At 52.9% G+C, this 15,967-nt stretch overlaps 7 protein-coding genes across 7 annotated transcripts; 3 read left to right on the top strand and 4 right to left on the bottom strand.

The window, feature by feature from the left end:
* The first annotated feature begins 29 nt into the window (after positions 1-29).
* On the top strand, positions 30-1,993 carry BU25DRAFT_398387 (uncharacterized protein). Its single transcript, XM_033704905.1, has 3 exons — positions 30-396; positions 455-988; positions 1,042-1,993. Exons 1-3 carry the CDS (start codon positions 120-122, stop codon positions 1,521-1,523), a joined length of 1,293 nt encoding a protein of 430 aa, XP_033558915.1. The 5' UTR covers positions 30-119; the 3' UTR covers positions 1,524-1,993.
* A 349-nt stretch (positions 1,994-2,342) lies between these two features.
* On the bottom strand, positions 2,343-3,730 carry BU25DRAFT_347286 (uncharacterized protein; the record flags this gene model as incomplete). The annotated part of the gene is made up of 2 exons (XM_033703144.1): positions 2,343-2,573; positions 3,098-3,730. The coding sequence occupies 2 exons, from the start codon at positions 3,728-3,730 to the stop codon at positions 2,343-2,345; spliced, it is 864 nt and encodes a 287-aa protein (XP_033558914.1).
* Positions 3,731-4,642: 912 nt separating this feature from the next.
* Positions 4,643-7,468, bottom strand: BU25DRAFT_441797 (uncharacterized protein). The gene is made up of 2 exons (XM_033709252.1): positions 6,806-7,468; positions 4,643-6,754 (listed from the first exon to the last, which is right to left on the bottom strand). The coding sequence occupies exons 1-2, from the start codon at positions 6,983-6,985 to the stop codon at positions 5,024-5,026; spliced, it is 1,911 nt and encodes a 636-aa protein (XP_033558913.1). The 5' UTR covers positions 6,986-7,468; the 3' UTR covers positions 4,643-5,023.
* A 2,036-nt stretch (positions 7,469-9,504) lies between these two features.
* BU25DRAFT_347389 (uncharacterized protein) lies at positions 9,505-10,005 on the bottom strand (the record flags this gene model as incomplete). Its single annotated transcript, XM_033703149.1, has 2 exons — positions 9,505-9,828; positions 9,880-10,005. 2 exons carry the CDS (start codon positions 10,003-10,005, stop codon positions 9,505-9,507), a joined length of 450 nt encoding a protein of 149 aa, XP_033558912.1.
* Positions 10,006-10,866: 861 nt separating this feature from the next.
* On the top strand, positions 10,867-13,423 carry BU25DRAFT_132810 (Nucleotidyltransferase). The gene has a single exon (XM_033700525.1). It carries the CDS (start codon positions 11,213-11,215, stop codon positions 13,334-13,336), a length of 2,124 nt encoding a protein of 707 aa, XP_033558911.1. The 5' UTR covers positions 10,867-11,212; the 3' UTR covers positions 13,337-13,423.
* On the top strand, positions 13,424-14,338 carry BU25DRAFT_132789 (uncharacterized protein). The gene has a single exon (XM_033700523.1). The coding sequence runs from the start codon at positions 13,511-13,513 to the stop codon at positions 14,237-14,239; it is 729 nt and encodes a 242-aa protein (XP_033558910.1). The 5' UTR covers positions 13,424-13,510; the 3' UTR covers positions 14,240-14,338.
* BU25DRAFT_132798 (uncharacterized protein) lies at positions 14,339-15,503 on the bottom strand. The gene is made up of 3 exons (XM_033700524.1): positions 15,236-15,503; positions 15,071-15,186; positions 14,339-15,016 (listed from the first exon to the last, which is right to left on the bottom strand). The coding sequence occupies exons 1-3, from the start codon at positions 15,369-15,371 to the stop codon at positions 14,438-14,440; spliced, it is 831 nt and encodes a 276-aa protein (XP_033558909.1). The 5' UTR covers positions 15,372-15,503; the 3' UTR covers positions 14,339-14,437.
* Positions 15,504-15,967: the final 464 nt, after the last annotated feature.

Genomic DNA, 15,967 nt, shown 5'->3' with positions numbered 1-15,967 from the left:
CTCCCCGCGGTTGCCTCTAACGCCGTCCACCACCGCAACCACAGCTTCCAAACAATCGCTCTCCTACGGTACTCACCGCCCAAACCACCACTCATCATTCAACTACCACGACCGGAAACATGGCGGATAACACAGAAAACCCCCTACTCTCGACTTCACGTGCATCAGACACAAGTCCCATCGTTCAATTACATCCACTCGTACTTCTCACAATAACAGACTGTATCTCACGACACACATTACGACAACAGCCAGGACCAGTGGTTGGAGCCATCCTCGGCGCCCAAAATGGTCAAGAAGTCACAATGGAGGTAGCTTTCCAAGCAAAGCTAAACTCAAGTGCTAATGGAGAGGTAACGCTCGATGACGGTTGGTTTAGCAAGCGGTTGGAAGACTGTAAGTTGACATGTTCAGACAAAACGCCGGTATGAGACTATACTGACACTCATCTCAGTCAAAGAAGTACACAAACAGCCTCAACTAGACCTTGTCGGCTGGTTCACGCTTGGCCCAGCTTCTGGACCAGGTCCCCACATTCTCCCGATCCACTCGCGCATAACAGAGTTATACAACGAGTCGCCTATTCTCTTGCTGTTTCATCCAGAGAGCGCCTACACAGAAGCCACAGCCGCCGGCAAGCTGCCACTCACTCTTTACGAGTCACTTTCTGAGAATGCACCCAACGACCCCAATGACAAGGCGATGGACATCGATGGCGCAGCCCAGGCAAAGGCTATCAAGTTCAGGGAGCTGGTGTACTCGGTAGAGACTGGCGAGGCTGAGATGATCAGCGTGGACTTCGTTGCTCGCGGAGGAGGCAACGCCACCGCTGTGGAGGGTTCTGTAGAGGCATCTGCTCCTACAGCGGAGACTTCGAAGACCAACGAGAGCGCAGGCAAGAAGGGCAAGGGAAAACAAAAGGAGAAGGACAGCGAGAAGGATGCGCCCATCGACGAGGCAGCAGTGCTGGACGCAGACGACGAAGAGAGTACGTCAAACAGCGCCTGAACGACTGATGCAACATCTACTAACACTCTGCAGTTCTCTCGTCACTGATCGCAAAGATGAACGCTGTCCGCATGCTCAGTCGTCGTGTCGCGCTTCTCCGCGCCTACCTCGACGCACTACCACCATCGTACCTCTCAGATCCATCTCTCCCACTGAGCGCGGCTCCAGACGCCCAACATCCGCTACCACTAGACCATACTATCCTCCGCAGCATCTCAGCCACACTTGCGCGCATCAATATCCTCGCTCCACCAGACTCTAAGGCGTTCACACTCGAATCACAGCAAGAAGCATCAGATGTTCAGCTTGTGAACCTCCTAGCGTCTATTACCAACTCCGTATCCTCAGCCAAGGAACTTGGCCGCAAGAGTCAAATCGTCGAGAACGCCAAGAGCCAGGGCAAGAGTCGTATGGGCAACATCATGAGTGGCTACGGTGGACCACCTGAGGGCAACTTTTTCGATATCGGCGGTGGCGCCGGTGGCATGAGAGCGGGTGGTGAAAGGTGGTCATAAGCACTCCACCCTCCTCGTGCCACCACACGACCGTTTGATTTTGAAAAGATGGCTAACAAGACCAAAGCGTTGCTCCTAGCATCGCACCCAGCATGGACCCGAGCATTGCGCCAAGCATTGCAAAACCGAGCATTAGAAGGAAGATGACAGCATGGGTGGAACGCGCACGATCTCGACTTTCGCACATGAAGACCCAACTGAAGGCCTCCCCGGTACAGGCAGCCAAGACGATCAAGCAGCGGTTTAGTGGCTTGAATCTCAATGGATCCGACGACGGAGAGCAACGGTCAACGTCGAACGCTTCAGCTGTAGGGTGCCTACTTAAGGGCACGATTGCTCCCGACAACAGCGTGGATACCGAGGTGACGCTGGTCAGCGATGGTAGCACAAGTGTCAGTTCCTCAGTGTGGTCGACGACCGGTCATGCATGATGGTCACCATTAGCATAGCATTAGAATACAATGAGTATCACGACAATGATTTACGATATTCCTAATTTGGTTCTCACAATCCGAGCGAATTGGAGTGATTTGAAGACCTCCAGCCTTTCGTCAACTCAGTCTAGGCTTCCCAAAGGTGTAATTATTTATTTCACATTTCTGCATGGTCAGAGTACGTATTCTGAGGACCTCCAGCCCTCGGCCACCTCGTCCAGAGCTTTGTCAGAATCGTGGATTTTATCGTCATAGTTTTGCGCGATCAGAGTGGTCTGAAGACCTCCAACCTTCAGTCACCTCAAGCAGCCACCTCGAAAGGCGTGAAGATTGGGATATCCTTATACAATATAAGGACCAAGCAGTACCCAAGTCACTACCTCCACTACCCGTTCTTCGCATCTACATCTTGTGGTATCTGCGGATCCTGCACAAAGCACCCATTCAGTCCTTCAACATCCTCAATCTCGCATCTCGAGAGCAAGAGCAGATTCTTGTTGAACTTGACTCTATCAGTGTCTCTGGTTTTGCTGATGTGTCGACGCCACTTATCGTACAAAGTACGTGTTGAGTTGGGCGCTGGTGTGTCTGGGGACCGTGAAGATTGATCGGGGGACTGAGCGGTGAGTGCTGTCGTGTGTTGAGATTGGAGATGGCGAAAGCGGTTGTGGGTCTGGGTCGAGATGAAGTGGGAGTTGCGGCAGTTTGGGAGTCGTAAGATCCGTCTGTCATCAAGCGTGGAGGCGTTTGAGGCGGTGTAAGCAGGCCTGTGTGAGGGGTGTCTGAGTCGCTCGATGGATCTGAGATGTAAAGTTCGTTCAAGCCGTTGAATAAGTCGTCGCTTAGAGTCGGTGGATCGTACTGCAGCCGCTGTTTGCATGGGTCTTCGTTATTCACAACTCTCCAGAACTCATCTATGACCATCGCAATACGCTCTTCCAACAATTGCTTCTCCTTTGTGGATCTCTCAGTATGAGCAGTTGGGGATGCAAATCCTGTTTGTACTTCAAGATCTTGTCCTGGATCGTAGTGTTTTGGATTCAGACTTATGGTTTTCGAATTCCAGTCCTCCGCATCCTTATTCCATGTTTTCGAAGTCAGAATAGATTCCTCCAGGCTGCCCGCCCACATAGTATCCACCTCGTTGGCATCAAAGCCGACCTCCCCACCAGCTTGTTCGAACTCTTCAGGCGAAAGGTGGTTCAGCATCCAGCAGGGATCGACTTCTTCAAGCGGGTGAGTGTAGTTGACATCTACCGGGTGAAGTGGATCAGTACTGGCAATGTAATCCCAATCGTACTCGTGATCTGGATGATTGGGATCAATGACCTCTGGAGGTTCTCGTATATCGCTAGGCAACACTTCTTGGCGGAGCGGCGATGGTGCCTTTCTGAAGTGCCCTAGGCTGGCACGTACGCTGCGTTCCTTATGAAAATGTGGAAAGACAGCTCGAGTGTTCCACGATGCTGTGTTAAAGTCATCTTCCAGCTGTTCGACCAGAGCAGCCACTTCCTGCATACCTGGCATTTCTTTCTCCCTCAGCTTACCTCGGAACGTCTTTGCCCACTCAAGCTTTCGATTCCACCCCTTCTCGAACGTCTCGTGCTGACAAGGTCCACAGTCGATAGAAAAAACAATGTTGAGGTACGACTCAGACTTGCAAGCAGCTGTCAACCCGCCTCGCACCTTCCTGTGCTTTGTGCCTCCACACTGCGATATCCTCAACTGAAACCCATGCTGGCAGGAGAACCAATACTCCATGATCTTGCACATGGCGAAGGACTGTAGTGGCGCTAAAGCTCTTCGACGAGGGATTAAGGCAGATCGGATGATGGGAACTCATAGATATTGTAAGTCATGCCTTGCGTGATAGGCTGACTCCAATCGCGGTCGTTGTTGATAGCGTCGTTCAATGTCCAGATGAGTGACGATAGCAATGAGCGTCGTAACGGTACTAGAAATGTGAGCGAGCGTGTTGTTCGACGTCTGGGTGCTTGAGATGCGCTGCGCTGCGTTAGCTAGAAGTACGCTGTAGTTGCAAGAGCGGTGGCAGACCAGAAGGCGCCTCAAGGCAGCGGGTGAGGTCGCAGTCAGGTGTCAGCGACCGCAGCCGTTTGTAGCAGCCATGATTGTGCTGGTCGTCGAGGTGACGGCGAGAAACAGTAAGTGAACGTAGAGACTGAGCTGACAGGACGTTAGTAAAAGCATTAATGAGGATTTTTTTGAAGCATACATACGTAGCCATGGCAAGACTCTCAGGAAACACTGCAGGTGCAAGTAGATGGGTGCCTCGAGACTGCCGTCACGAGCATTCACCTTCACCACATCCTCGACATCACCAAACGGTTCGTCTGGGTACGTGCATACACGACACGTCAATCCTTTTCATCGCATACAACGCTCACCACATGTGGCCGTTAACAGCAATTGTAGCCGGGCTGTAGCCGCCGAGTCTATCGATTCAACACCTAAGTGTGGATACCCAGAACCTTGTCTCTTCCCTGCATGAGCCTGAAACGTCCAACGGCCCAACGGCAGCGATGGGCATCGCTGGGCCATGCGAAGCTTGTGCATAGTGAAGCTTACATGTTATCACGGACCAGCCCGTGGCACTCAAGTTTCTTATGACATAGTGCAAGAACATGGCAGCTAAGAGCAAGGATGGACAGAGTTGAAACATGCATTGTTGCTTTAAACGCCGGGATTCGCATCTTCATGATTCAGAGGAAAGTAAACAATATGTTGTGAAGATGTTTGGAAATGCCAGATTTGCCTGCTACCATGTAATGTACAGCTCATAGCGCATTACGCATTACTTCGTGAAAAGACTAGTAGTAAGAGTGTAATGCGAGTATGCAAGAGGGGAAGCCGAACTAATAGGACCGGCCGTGTCTGCGTATCCAACGCCATGCCAAACCAAACGAAAAGATATACGGGAACCAGAAATACCCAATGCCCTATACCCTCTCTCGCCCTCGAATCGATGAGACGTACTGGGAGGGCGCCGCACGCGACGCAATGGTCCATGCCTGGGTCGTCGAGCCCCAGAATACGAAAGCACAAGGTCTAATAGCGCACCACAGGCACATGAGCACCGCCCTCCTGCACAAGAACTCCCTCCTTGACACCTTCTTTCTCGATCTTGTGCATCCAATCCTCCTTCTTCTCTTTCTTGAGCATCCACCCGCTGAACACCTTTTTCAGCCTGCTCTGCTGCTGATTCTTCTGCAACTTGACTGCGCTGGGAAATGCATGGTGATCTGGTGTGTCCATGCTGATCTTCCGTGAGAAGTTGTTCTGATCCATACTCATCTTTCCGGGGGAAGAGTTGTCGGTGCTCTGGTGGCGGACGTGGCCGTTGCGGGGAGCGAGATTGCCGGTTGAAGACCAGCCAGTCATTACTTGCGAGATTTCGCCTTGGTCCGGTCGGGGCGAGTTCTTCTTCGAATCGACTTTTTGCTTGTTGTACATAGGTGATCGATGGCTGTGCGATGGGCTCTGAGGGTAGGCTTGTGCGTATTGCACGGCTAGAGTATCGGAGCCACTTCTCCTGTGGTTGCTCCGTGTCGGTGAGAAAGGACCTTGTTGTTTGTCGTGCGCGCGCATGACACTGGCAATGTGTGAGCTCGACAGTTCCGGTTGCGGCTTGACTTCATCCTTCCAGGAGTCGAGGCTGGGAAGGGGCGGTAGCTCTCGGTTGAGGTTGACTTCGGACTTCTTAGGCTGCTCTGCTTCAGCGTCGCGGCCCCTCGTTCCTGGCCTACTATTGCTTCTCGAGTTGACCCTCAGTGCCGAGCCCCAGCTTCGCCAGCCACGCTGAGAGCCATTTCGCCTCGGCTCGCCATCGTCATCATACAAAGCCAAAGACTCCCTAGACTGGGTACGACTCAGTGCTCGAGATGGAGCACGAGATATGGATGTGCTGCCTGGGAAGATGTACTCTTTGATGTTCTCCTTGATACTACGAGCACGGCTCGGTGGTCGGTTGGTGGTGGGGGGAGGTTGCTGAGGGGAGTCGTTCTGTTGCCTCCTCTTCTCGAGCTCCTTGCGCATCCACTCAGCGGCCTGAGCATCTGCGATCGCTGCTGGCTCGAGTTGGCGAGAATGACGGTTAGATGTCCCGCTTGACGTGAGTGCCGCAGACGAAGGTGCAGTCGATGCATGGTTGAAGTAGGCATCGGTGGTAGAGCCGGTCATGGGTGTAGCCAGACTATCAGCATCACCAGATTCTGTCCTGGTGCGCTGGGAACGACCTCTCTGCACTGTTTCCGCAGACGGAGGCTTAGCAGTGACGTACTTCTTGGTCGCCGACCGCCCTCTCTCATCGGCAAACGCATCGTCGAACCGTTGCCGAGCAGACCTTGTGCGGACGGGTAACGTGCTCTGCGGGTTCTTCTTTACCTCCGCCTCAGCTCTCAATCTCCTGGCTTCGAGGGCAGTCTTCAGGTCGACCGGCGCTCCTGTAGGCATCCTAACCCTAACCTCGTTCGCACCTAGGACAGCGTTCTGCTGCTCTCCTCTGCGCCTGTTCATGGCACCGAAGTCCAGACGAGGGTCGGTGTCTTCCATGCCATGGTCGGATGGCTTGAAGTTTTGCAGGATGAGACGACATGCCACACGCAGCTCTCGCTCTGTTTGTGCATCGAGAGATTGACGGCTAATGTGGGCTGCGAGGTGAGGAAAATCGTCCTTCAAGTGGTGTCTCCTGTGTGACTGGGACTCTCTCTGCGGCTGTGATTGCGCGGGCGTGGGCTCTGGTGTTTTCTCCTTGGCAGCGTCCATTTTGCTGGGAATCTTCTGCGCTAGCATTAGAGGTACAAGATTGTGGTAGACATCGATCAAGTGCTTACAACGGGCGCCAAGTTGAAAGAGAACTTTCGCTTCATGGTGGTGGGTGGTGATAATTAGGGATACGGCGCACAATTGCTTGTATACTTGCGCAATCCGGATGGTGCGGCTGTTATCAGTAGCACGGCGACGACGGCTGCGACGGGGGGAACGTGAGGCGCGCGTGCGTGTTGTCCGCATTCGTGTCCGTATATCTCCACCGACTTGGGGCGATCCCAATGATTACAACACGACAGTAAGAATGCGCGGGCCTCCAGAAGACCAGGAATGGTGTCGCAGCGATGACGGTGAACGGGCAACACGAGACAGGAGGGCGCCGCAGTGGATATATCTCCTGTCGTCCCCTCCCGCCAGGAGGTGGTTTGAGTTTCAAATGTATGCTAGCAGATGGCAGGAAACAGGGCCTCGACTTGATCGGAGCCGGGTTGGACTGTTTTAACCGCAGGCCCACACCGCGCCCCAGCCAACTGAGGCCCTTTCACCAGCCTTAACCTTAACGCTTGAGAACACGGCAGCCACCACTCTCCCCGTCTTGCAATCACAGCGAGGATCCCATCGTGCCTGCTGCGCTACCGTCTTGCTTGAACGCATTCCCAGCTTGCCTTGCGAAACCGTCCAGCAGGCCAGCCTGGAAAAGGTGACTATTGAAACTGTCGGTGTCCGGGTCCCCACGAATCGCGTATTGACTTCGCCCACCTCATCTCTCGATGCGTGTCGATGCCGCGTCGAGATGCCCTCCCAGCGCCTCCACACAGGTCTCGCTCTGCCGCAGTAGCCAGCCTTGGCCTGCATACGGCTGCAGCAACTTGCAGCTGCACTCCATCCAGCTACGCCCACCCGCGAAAGGCGCCGACGCATGCTCCAAAGCGCTCTTTACCGGCCGTCAAGATCGGAGAGAGCCTTTTGCGGGGTGCTAGTTTCACTCTGTCCTTTTACCGACTATCGTGACTCGCCCGTAGCCGTACCGCTATCTATTGAATAGTAGCACGGAAAAGTTAAGCGCCGTAATGACCCGCGGCTTCATCTTTGACACACTGCCGAGCTGTGTATCGAACTGCCTCAAAAGTTCCGCTCATGGTGCCATGGCGCATGCCGTGCCACTGATCACGCCGGGGCCTTGAAACGTCTCTGCAAACGGTCGCTTGCTTATCTCCTTCAGTCACTTCCTTCGTCATTTCGATATCGATTTCCTCCGTTGTGCATGTTCAATATTGGCGCCTGTATACTAATCCCAGAACAGCTAGGATTCCCTTGTGAAATCAGGTACATTCCTTGTCAGGTGCACAAACACATCCTTCGTGACGACGCCGACAACAATGAGCCTAGCTTATCTTCGGGCATGAGCCTTTCAGCCACTTCGTGCGCCGCAGCTCGGAAGATACATTTTTGGCCTGTTGATTTGGAGGATAGCGTCGTGTCACAGCAGACGGAAGCAAAGGTCGGTGACCGAGCCACAGCACCGGCCATTGTCTAGACTCAAAGAATCACTCTGCCTGTGGTCGCCTGAGGCGCAACCAACAGGCCCAACAGGCCCAACAATGCAAGGAGATTGCCTGTTGGCGCAGTCCAGCAACAACAGTCCTTGATAATTCACAAGAGCACGGCGAATAGGGGTACAATTGGAAGATGTGCACTTTAGTCAAAGGCATAATCTACATTGTAATCTGCGCCCTACAGATATGCCCATGGGAATGGCCGTGTTTTGAATCGGAGGTCTCTTTGTCCACACCTAGACATATCTTTCCGATGGCCTTTGGACAACCAATCTGATGGCCGCGACTCTCACCGTGATCCAAATCAAGGGAAAATCCAAACACCCGTTCCTGCTCCGAACAAAGGTAGCGCTACCTTGACCCGACAACCCTTCCCTCTCCAATCCAAAACACAAGGAGAACCATCAAATACAAATGCAGACACCCATACACGCCAAGAATATTTACTTTTATATCTCGTCCCCGGTCCTTCAGCAGTCGCTCCGTCTCCTCCTTGAACTCATCAACCTCACGGCGGAGGTCATCTATCTTGATGCTCAAGCCTCCGATCGCTCGCGCCAGATCTTGCAGCTCTCTGTGCGTTTCCCATAGTTCGCGATCCACGATATCAGGCTGGTAGCACCCCACTGTGGGTTGGGGTATAGCATTCGTTGCTGGTTGACAATAGAGGATGACCGCTTTGGTAGTCGCTACTTGTACAGCCAAGTCTGCTGGTTTCGCAGCGGTAGTGCCTACAGGTAGCCTACCCTCGATAGGCATGGTCGTGTATAGTGTTAGAAAGAGTCGATGTGACTAGTGGTAGGTCGTTGTACGACAGGCAGTACGAGGGTTGGTTGACGTAGTCCACTTAGCGCGTATCTGGTGTAGAACATGACAGGGGTGAGGATGATAGTCGATGGACTGGAAAATTTCAAAGGATTTCGGAGGTCATCTGGAAGCCGCCTAAATCCGTGGTACATTGGGTCAGTGTTGGATCCATGATTCGTTGTGAGTTGGGCGAACCACATTTCACGGAAAATTGTCAGAGGTATGGACGACAGTTCGACAACCCCAAAGGTACGCCATGGACTTCACGCAAAGAGAACAATAATAGTATGTGCTTGTTCGTACCACAAAGTACGACATAGTGACACCTTGGGCTATGCATTGCATCTTGAATCAGCTGAGAATACGTCGATGAACCAAAAATACTAAGGCAACGATATCTTAACGACCTTCACCCCAGTGCTTCATCCCCTCAGGCCTGCGCAGCTCCAGCTCCTTGCCCTCGTAACCGTAGTCCTCCTTGCCACCGTGGAAAAGTGCGCATAGTGACTGGTAGAAACTTGATCCATGTGCGGCAGCCTTGGGGAGCATCTGAGGAGCCTCCATCGACCCAGGTGCAACATCGCCCTCAGCGTCGATCTCTTCCTCGTCCGCGTTCGACAGAGATTCAAGCAGGGCGGAGAGCCTGGAGTGGAAGCGGGTCATGAAGGGTTCGACTTCGTCCGAGTCGATGATTGGTGCTGAGAGGCGCTCGGCGATGTCGAACTGGGGATTGTTAGACTGTGACCTCATCATATCTTGCGTTCATGAACATACCTCACGCAGACCCTCAAGTCGGAACTGCTCAGCGCGCTTCTGAAGTTGGGGAGCCGAAGGAGTGATTGGCATGGCGGAGACGAAAGCCAGCAGGGCCATGACGGCCATCAAGATGAAGGAGCGCATTGTGATGATGTGATAAGATGTTCTTGGACGTTGAAACAAGTGTTTGATGTATATGGCGATCCGATTGAGTAGCAGGCGTAAATGCTAATTCCAGAAAAGCGAAGTAGGGTAAAGAGAGAATAAGAACGAAAGGCACGCAGTCAACAGACGCGGGGTTATTATCACTACAGTCCAGGTAGGAGGGGTCGGAAGTCAATTCGCCTGAAGAGACAGCATCATGGTTCGCCCACCTTCTATATATCTGTTTCTGACTCGCGCCCTTGTATAAATCCGAAACAACGGCCGGCTATCAGAACAGGAATGATCAGCTGTAAGGGGAAACATCTTCCCACGTTCGCGCCATCTTGGCCCGACTCTTTGGGCGCAAGAGCAATGCTCGCTAGGCTGAATGGTAGAAGAGGTGCAGAATTCCTTATATTGCGCCTGAACAACGGTTGGCGTAGAATGCTTGTTTGCCGAGGGCATGTGAGAGCACGTCGCAAAACGCATTAAGAGATGATCAAAAGACGTTGACATGCAAGGGCGCGCTGCAACCTCGTGAGAATTCACTGGCCAGACTTCGTCCCTGTCAGACTACGGATAAGCTCGTGGTGTGCTGCCAGGTTACACATCGTGAAGTGACGGACGAGAGGCTTCATGCGCAGTGGTGTGTACTCGTGTTCCGGTTGTGTCCTTCCCGATGGAGCATGAACAGGTGTGGAAAAAAGCGTTGGCCAACCGTTTAAGATGAAACATGTCGCAGATTGATGACGAATCCTTCGAGAAGGAAGCGAGCCGCCGTCAGAAATCGAGCACGATCTATGAAAGGTGGCAGCTGTCTGCAACGGCGTGGGCAACATCGCGGACATTCTCGCTAGCTGCAGAAAGGTGTTGAGGTCATCCCTCGCTTGGTGTGGGGTGCAGGTTGAGTGGAGTGGAAGGTGGTTCCTTGAGAATACCGAAAGTGATCTAGCCAGGAACGGCCTGGCTCAATCGCTTCGCAAACGCGGTCCAACCTGTGTCGTCATCCCGTTGCATTTGCACTTCAGCTTCGATTTCGTCTTTTGGTCATTTCTGCTGTACATACCATTTCATTGATTTTGGTGCATTCAAACCATGCTTTACCGGTCACATTGTTACCTTCGAAGGCTGAGGACTCGATTTTTGGACACGTCCTGACACCGCCCTTGCTTGGTCTTATCGGACCACTACGGTAACATTGCTAGCCATGAATGATAGTGAACACGCTCAGACAATGGACGCTGGACCCCTTTCGCCGACGTCTACGATTTCGAACCTTGGACTCGATCTGAGCGGCATACCACCAATTGCCATATTATCGGCTCATCTGAAGCTCGATGAAGAGAGGCATCTGAAAGAGACGCTACACCGGTTAGAGGCGCCATTTACAACCGATGTCTCAAGAGCCAAGATATTCATTGGAAAGGTGGCAACTAAGAGAAGGGCAGAGTTTGAACTTCGGTCTCGGAAGCTGACAGTCGAAGAGAAAATCGCACCAAAACGGCCTGCTAGTCCGGTCAAGACTGGGGGTCACGCGAGCAAAAGGCGAAGGGTATCTGGAGGGTCAATCAAGCTAGACGGAGCGAATGACGATGGCTCTGCTACCAAGGATGAGGCTGTTGATGATTCCTTACTCGAAGGCGAGGTGCCGGCTGGACAGCTCGACGTCTCTGAACTTGACTCGACACCTGCACAAGTCTTGTCTCTATTCGAGAACCCTACGGACGAAGACATTATTTGGGTAATACGATTAGACTGGCTAGAAGAGTGTGTACAGGCTGGTCACCTACTACCCCTAAATGACAAGCTCGTGTTCACCGGTCGAGTGCGCGATCGTCCCAAGTCGGCAAATGAGAGACCTAGGATACCACTTTCCTCGAACAAGCCAAGAGCTGCTCCCGCACCTCAAACCCTTGTGACGACTCGTCCACAAGATGAGGGCGATATGTTGGAGAGAGCAAAGGCGGATGTAGCTACCAACCCACCAAAATCACACTACCAACCTCATCGATCCGGGCCCAGCCATGGCTCTCGCAGATTCGAGGGAAAAAGTTACGCGCCTACTATGCAGCCAAACAAACCTACATTCGCCTCAGCGACTGCGCGTTTGCTACAACAGACCACAAGTGAGTACGAGGGTGAGGATAGCGACATACCTCATCCACCGGAATGGGTCGTGAAAGGTGTCAAATATGCATGCCAACGCTTCACACCTGCGAACGGCCCCAATGACGACCTTCTTGACCAGCTGAAGAAGATACGAACGGCAAGAACACTCATCGATGACGAGATTGGTGTCCGTGCATACTCGACAATCATCGCCTCTATCGCAGCATACCCATATAAACTCATCCATCCTCGCGAAATCGCGCAACTCCCAGGATGTGATGAGAAGACCGTTGTCTTGTTCGTGGAGTGGAGAAATACAGGCAAGATTCAAGCTGTAGAAGACTACGAGAACGACGAAGCGATGAAAGTCCTACGCTCGTTCTACGACATCTGGGGCGTTGGTGCGAAGACTGCTCGCCATTTCTATTACAATAACAACTGGAACGAGCTGGATGACATTATCGAATTCGGATGGAATGATCTGGATCGTGTACAGCAGATTGGCGTCAAGTACTATGATGAGTTCTTGGATCCAATTCCTCGAGCTGAGGTGGAGCAGATCGCGGAAGTTGTCCGCAAGCATGCGGTCAAGCTACGAGACGACCGCATCACAGTAACTATTGTTGGTGGTTATCGGCGCGGCAAACAGGCTTCCGGTGATGTAGACATGATCGTCTCGCACCCCGACCTCGAGGCTACGGCCGGCCTAGTAAGAGACATTGTCGAGTCTCTGGAAACCGATGAATGGATCACACACACATTGACAATGAGCCTGACCAACACCCACAGAGGCCAGCACGCTCTTCCCTTCCGCTCTACAAAAGGACACGGCGTCGGCTTCGACACGCTCGACAAAGCCCTCGTAGTATGGCAGAACCCTGCCTGGCGAACTCGCGAGCAGGACCTGGAGGCCAACCCGAAAGCCAAGAACCCGAACGTACACCGCAGAGTAGACATAATCATCGCCCCATGGCGGACCGTGGGCTGCGCAGTTATGGGCTGGAGCGGCGGCACCACGTTCCAGCGAGACCTCAGGCGGTACGCAAAGGCGGTCAAGGGCTGGAAGTTCGATAGCAGCGGTATCCGCAGTCGCAGTAATGGCGAAGCGATATTGCTTGAGGGTGAGAATGGTGTTGACGGGACGCCAGAAGATGCTGAAAAGAAGGTTTTCGAAGGTCTGGGTTTGGAGTTTGTTCCGCCTGAGTACAGGGTCACATACTGAACGGCAGTCATTTGGCGTTGAAGGGCGACCGCCAACGAGGCGCAAACGGCGCTTGCAACAATCCGGCGTTTGCGTTCTCGAGTCTCGACATTTACGTCGGTCTCCCTGGGTGCCCTCCCTCACTTTTTGCTTGAAGCTTGGGGAGAACGTCGGACGCCGCGCGGATCAAACATCATGGCCAACCCACCATCAAGCCAACTGCCTCGCTATCTCCAGCTCACTATCTCCGCAACCAATCTACCTTTCCTCGCTATCGCGTATCTCTGGACACTGGTCCTATGCGCTACACGATCTGTCTGGCATCTACTATGTCACACATGCAGGGAGAACTGGGTCTTCCTCTGCATCTTCTACCTGCATCTATGGCAGACATTCAAGGACTTACCACCAATCCGGCCAGTTGCACGTCACTGGAGGGGCATTGTAGCCACGCTCCTCTTTGCTGGATGTGCAGCACCCGCTGGTCTTATACTTCACGCGAGTATTCTGCTCTTCCGACTTGACTGGGAGAATTGGAAGGATGAGAGAAGGACGGAGATCGTGCAGCACCTTGCCTTCTTCGTGGTAACGTGTGCGCCTGCTTGTACCGTGTTGAGTGCTGCGTCTACAGCGGCATACTTTATGTGGAAACAGAGAAAGCACGGACAATACCAGGCCAGTATGCGGAAGCTGGGCAGGGGGTACTGGGCTGATCCGAGGGACCTTGAGGACTGGAGGAAGTGGAAGAGTAGGAAGGATGCTGTGGATAGGCTGAAGGCTTGGGAGGCTACAAACGACAGGAGGAATTTCATCGTCGATGTACTCTGCGTTGGATGTGGAATTGTGAAGGCAGGCCTGAGCAGGCGATGCAAGATGTGTGGTGCGTACGATGAGAAGTATGTGAGGAGGCAGAAGATATTGTGATAGGAGATGATGAGGCAACTTCGATATGGGTAAGAAATGCATCAATTATAGTCTCAATTACTGCACATACAACCAAGCCAAAGGAAAAGGTATCTCGACTTCAACTTACACCACCCTCAGCAACGCCACGCCACAGTTCGACTCTTTTCGATGCGCACTCCACACCTCAACGTCCTGGACCTGCTTGCGACTCAATATTTACGAGTCCTTGAATCCCTCTTGCCTCGCTAGGTCGAGGTGCCACTTCAGTACCTTCTGGAACACGCTCTTCCCACCCGTTTCAATCACATCTCCATGACACGGGATAATCCTATCGAAGTCCCACTTATTGATACGAGCAGTCGAAGCTGCAAAGCTCTTCCTATCCGCCGCACTTGTGCCCCACCAAATCATCCTCTGCTGGCCCGTAGCTTTGCCTTGTGTGCTCGTCAAGCTGGCGAAGATCTTGGTGAGGATCCCAGAATTCGGATCCACGCCGGTCTTGCTGAATTGCTCTGTCGGTGGCGAGTTGAACATGTAGTCTGCTTCGATCAGGGTGCGGGTTGGGCGGTGGTGGAATACGATTTCCTTGTTGGCGTGCGCGTGCACGTATTCCCAGTCGAATTCTGCGTCGAATTCAGGAGAGACTGTCTCGGTTCGCTTGTCGGCGCGGAACAAGTGAGTGAAGGGCACGTCTTCCTTCGATTTGTCTTTGGCGCGCAGTTCGGGAAGGGACTCGGGGCCCATGATCTGCGCTTGCGGGTACGCGGAGTGCCAGGGGCCGAGGAAGATGTGGTGCTGCATGGCATGTTAGTGAGGTTGGGGGAGAGGGAGTCTGGTAGGAGAGCGTACCTCAGCGTCGGGCGCGCAGATGTAGCGGACTTCTCCTAGTGAGGCGACTTTGGCTTTGACTTCGTCGGTGAGGGCGACGGGGGAGAAGACGGCGAGGGACCCGGATTGAAGACGCACTGGAACGCCTGTCAGCCATGCGATGCGTATGGGATAGATAGCACATACCAATGGTGCCGCGTCCACCGATCTTTATTCTGCCGAATCGCCAGAAGGGAACGGACAATGTCGTGATGACCCTGGGTACAACCTCGCGGATGACCATGACCTTGGACGGGTCGGAGGGAACTAGTTTCTGAGACATGACGGCTGTTGGTTGTTTTGCCTTGGTAAGGGGTGCAATTGCTCAAACTTCTTGAGGAAGGAGCTCTGTTAATATAGTCGTATGCCCCGGAGTCTTGGAGCCTCGGTAGACGACGTTATGAAATGACGCAATATTCGAGATCTCGAGATCACACGTTGGTGAGGTGGTTGCGAAGAAGTTTGATGGTATTGGTTGACTGCATCGTGCTATTACAGAGTGTATATATCTATCGCTCTCGGCCGACGTTCAGGTAGACCTGTTTCACATGCATCCGGACGAGATGTGGTGGAGGTGGTTTGGTGTTGCTGATGTTTGCAAGGTGCAAGGATGCTCGGCTCCGAGCTTTGACGCTCCAGTTGGGTCCATAGACTCTATGCATAGTCAGCATCAGCATGCATGTCAAAGCTCCCAAGATCTAGAATTCGAGTTGCTGTAAACACCGAACTACATATGCGCAGTTCATGTTGCTGATGCTGTGCAATGTGGCTTTGTGTTCACTCGACTAAGCTACTATCGGTCTCTGCATGCATACAATCTCCCTGCAAAAACTCTTGTCTACCTCCTTGGTGATCCGAGTATCTGCAATTCACTAAGCT

Source organism: Macroventuria anomochaeta (assembly GCF_010093625.1).
Source record: "Macroventuria anomochaeta strain CBS 525.71 unplaced genomic scaffold BU25scaffold_29, whole genome shotgun sequence".
Classification (NCBI taxonomy): Eukaryota; Fungi; Ascomycota; class Dothideomycetes; order Pleosporales; family Didymellaceae; genus Macroventuria; species Macroventuria anomochaeta.
Note: the sequence above shows the minus strand (reverse complement) of the source record. Positions and strands in the feature narration are given on the sequence as shown.

Coding starts and splice junctions, on each gene's coding strand:
- BU25DRAFT_398387 (XM_033704905.1), top strand. CDS start 120: ATGGCGGATAACACAGAAAACCCCCTACTCTCGACTTCACGTGCATCA. Junction 397..454: donor TAGCAAGCGGTTGGAAGACT/GTAAGTTGACAT, acceptor CACTCATCTCAG/TCAAAGAAGTACACAAACAG. Junction 989..1,041: donor GGACGCAGACGACGAAGAGA/GTACGTCAAACA, acceptor AACACTCTGCAG/TTCTCTCGTCACTGATCGCA.
- BU25DRAFT_441797 (XM_033709252.1), bottom strand. CDS start 6,985: ATGCGGACAACACGCACGCGCGCCTCACGTTCCCCCCGTCGCAGCCGT. Junction 6,755..6,805: donor TTCAACTTGGCGCCCGTTGT/AAGCACTTGATC, acceptor ATGCTAGCGCAG/AAGATTCCCAGCAAAATGGA.
- BU25DRAFT_132810 (XM_033700525.1), top strand. CDS start 11,213: ATGAATGATAGTGAACACGCTCAGACAATGGACGCTGGACCCCTTTCG.
- BU25DRAFT_132789 (XM_033700523.1), top strand. CDS start 13,511: ATGGCCAACCCACCATCAAGCCAACTGCCTCGCTATCTCCAGCTCACT.
- BU25DRAFT_132798 (XM_033700524.1), bottom strand. CDS start 15,371: ATGTCTCAGAAACTAGTTCCCTCCGACCCGTCCAAGGTCATGGTCATC. Junction 15,187..15,235: donor CGGTGGACGCGGCACCATTG/GTATGTGCTATC, acceptor CAGGCGTTCCAG/TGCGTCTTCAATCCGGGTCC. Junction 15,017..15,070: donor TCTGCGCGCCCGACGCTGAG/GTACGCTCTCCT, acceptor CATGCCATGCAG/CACCACATCTTCCTCGGCCC.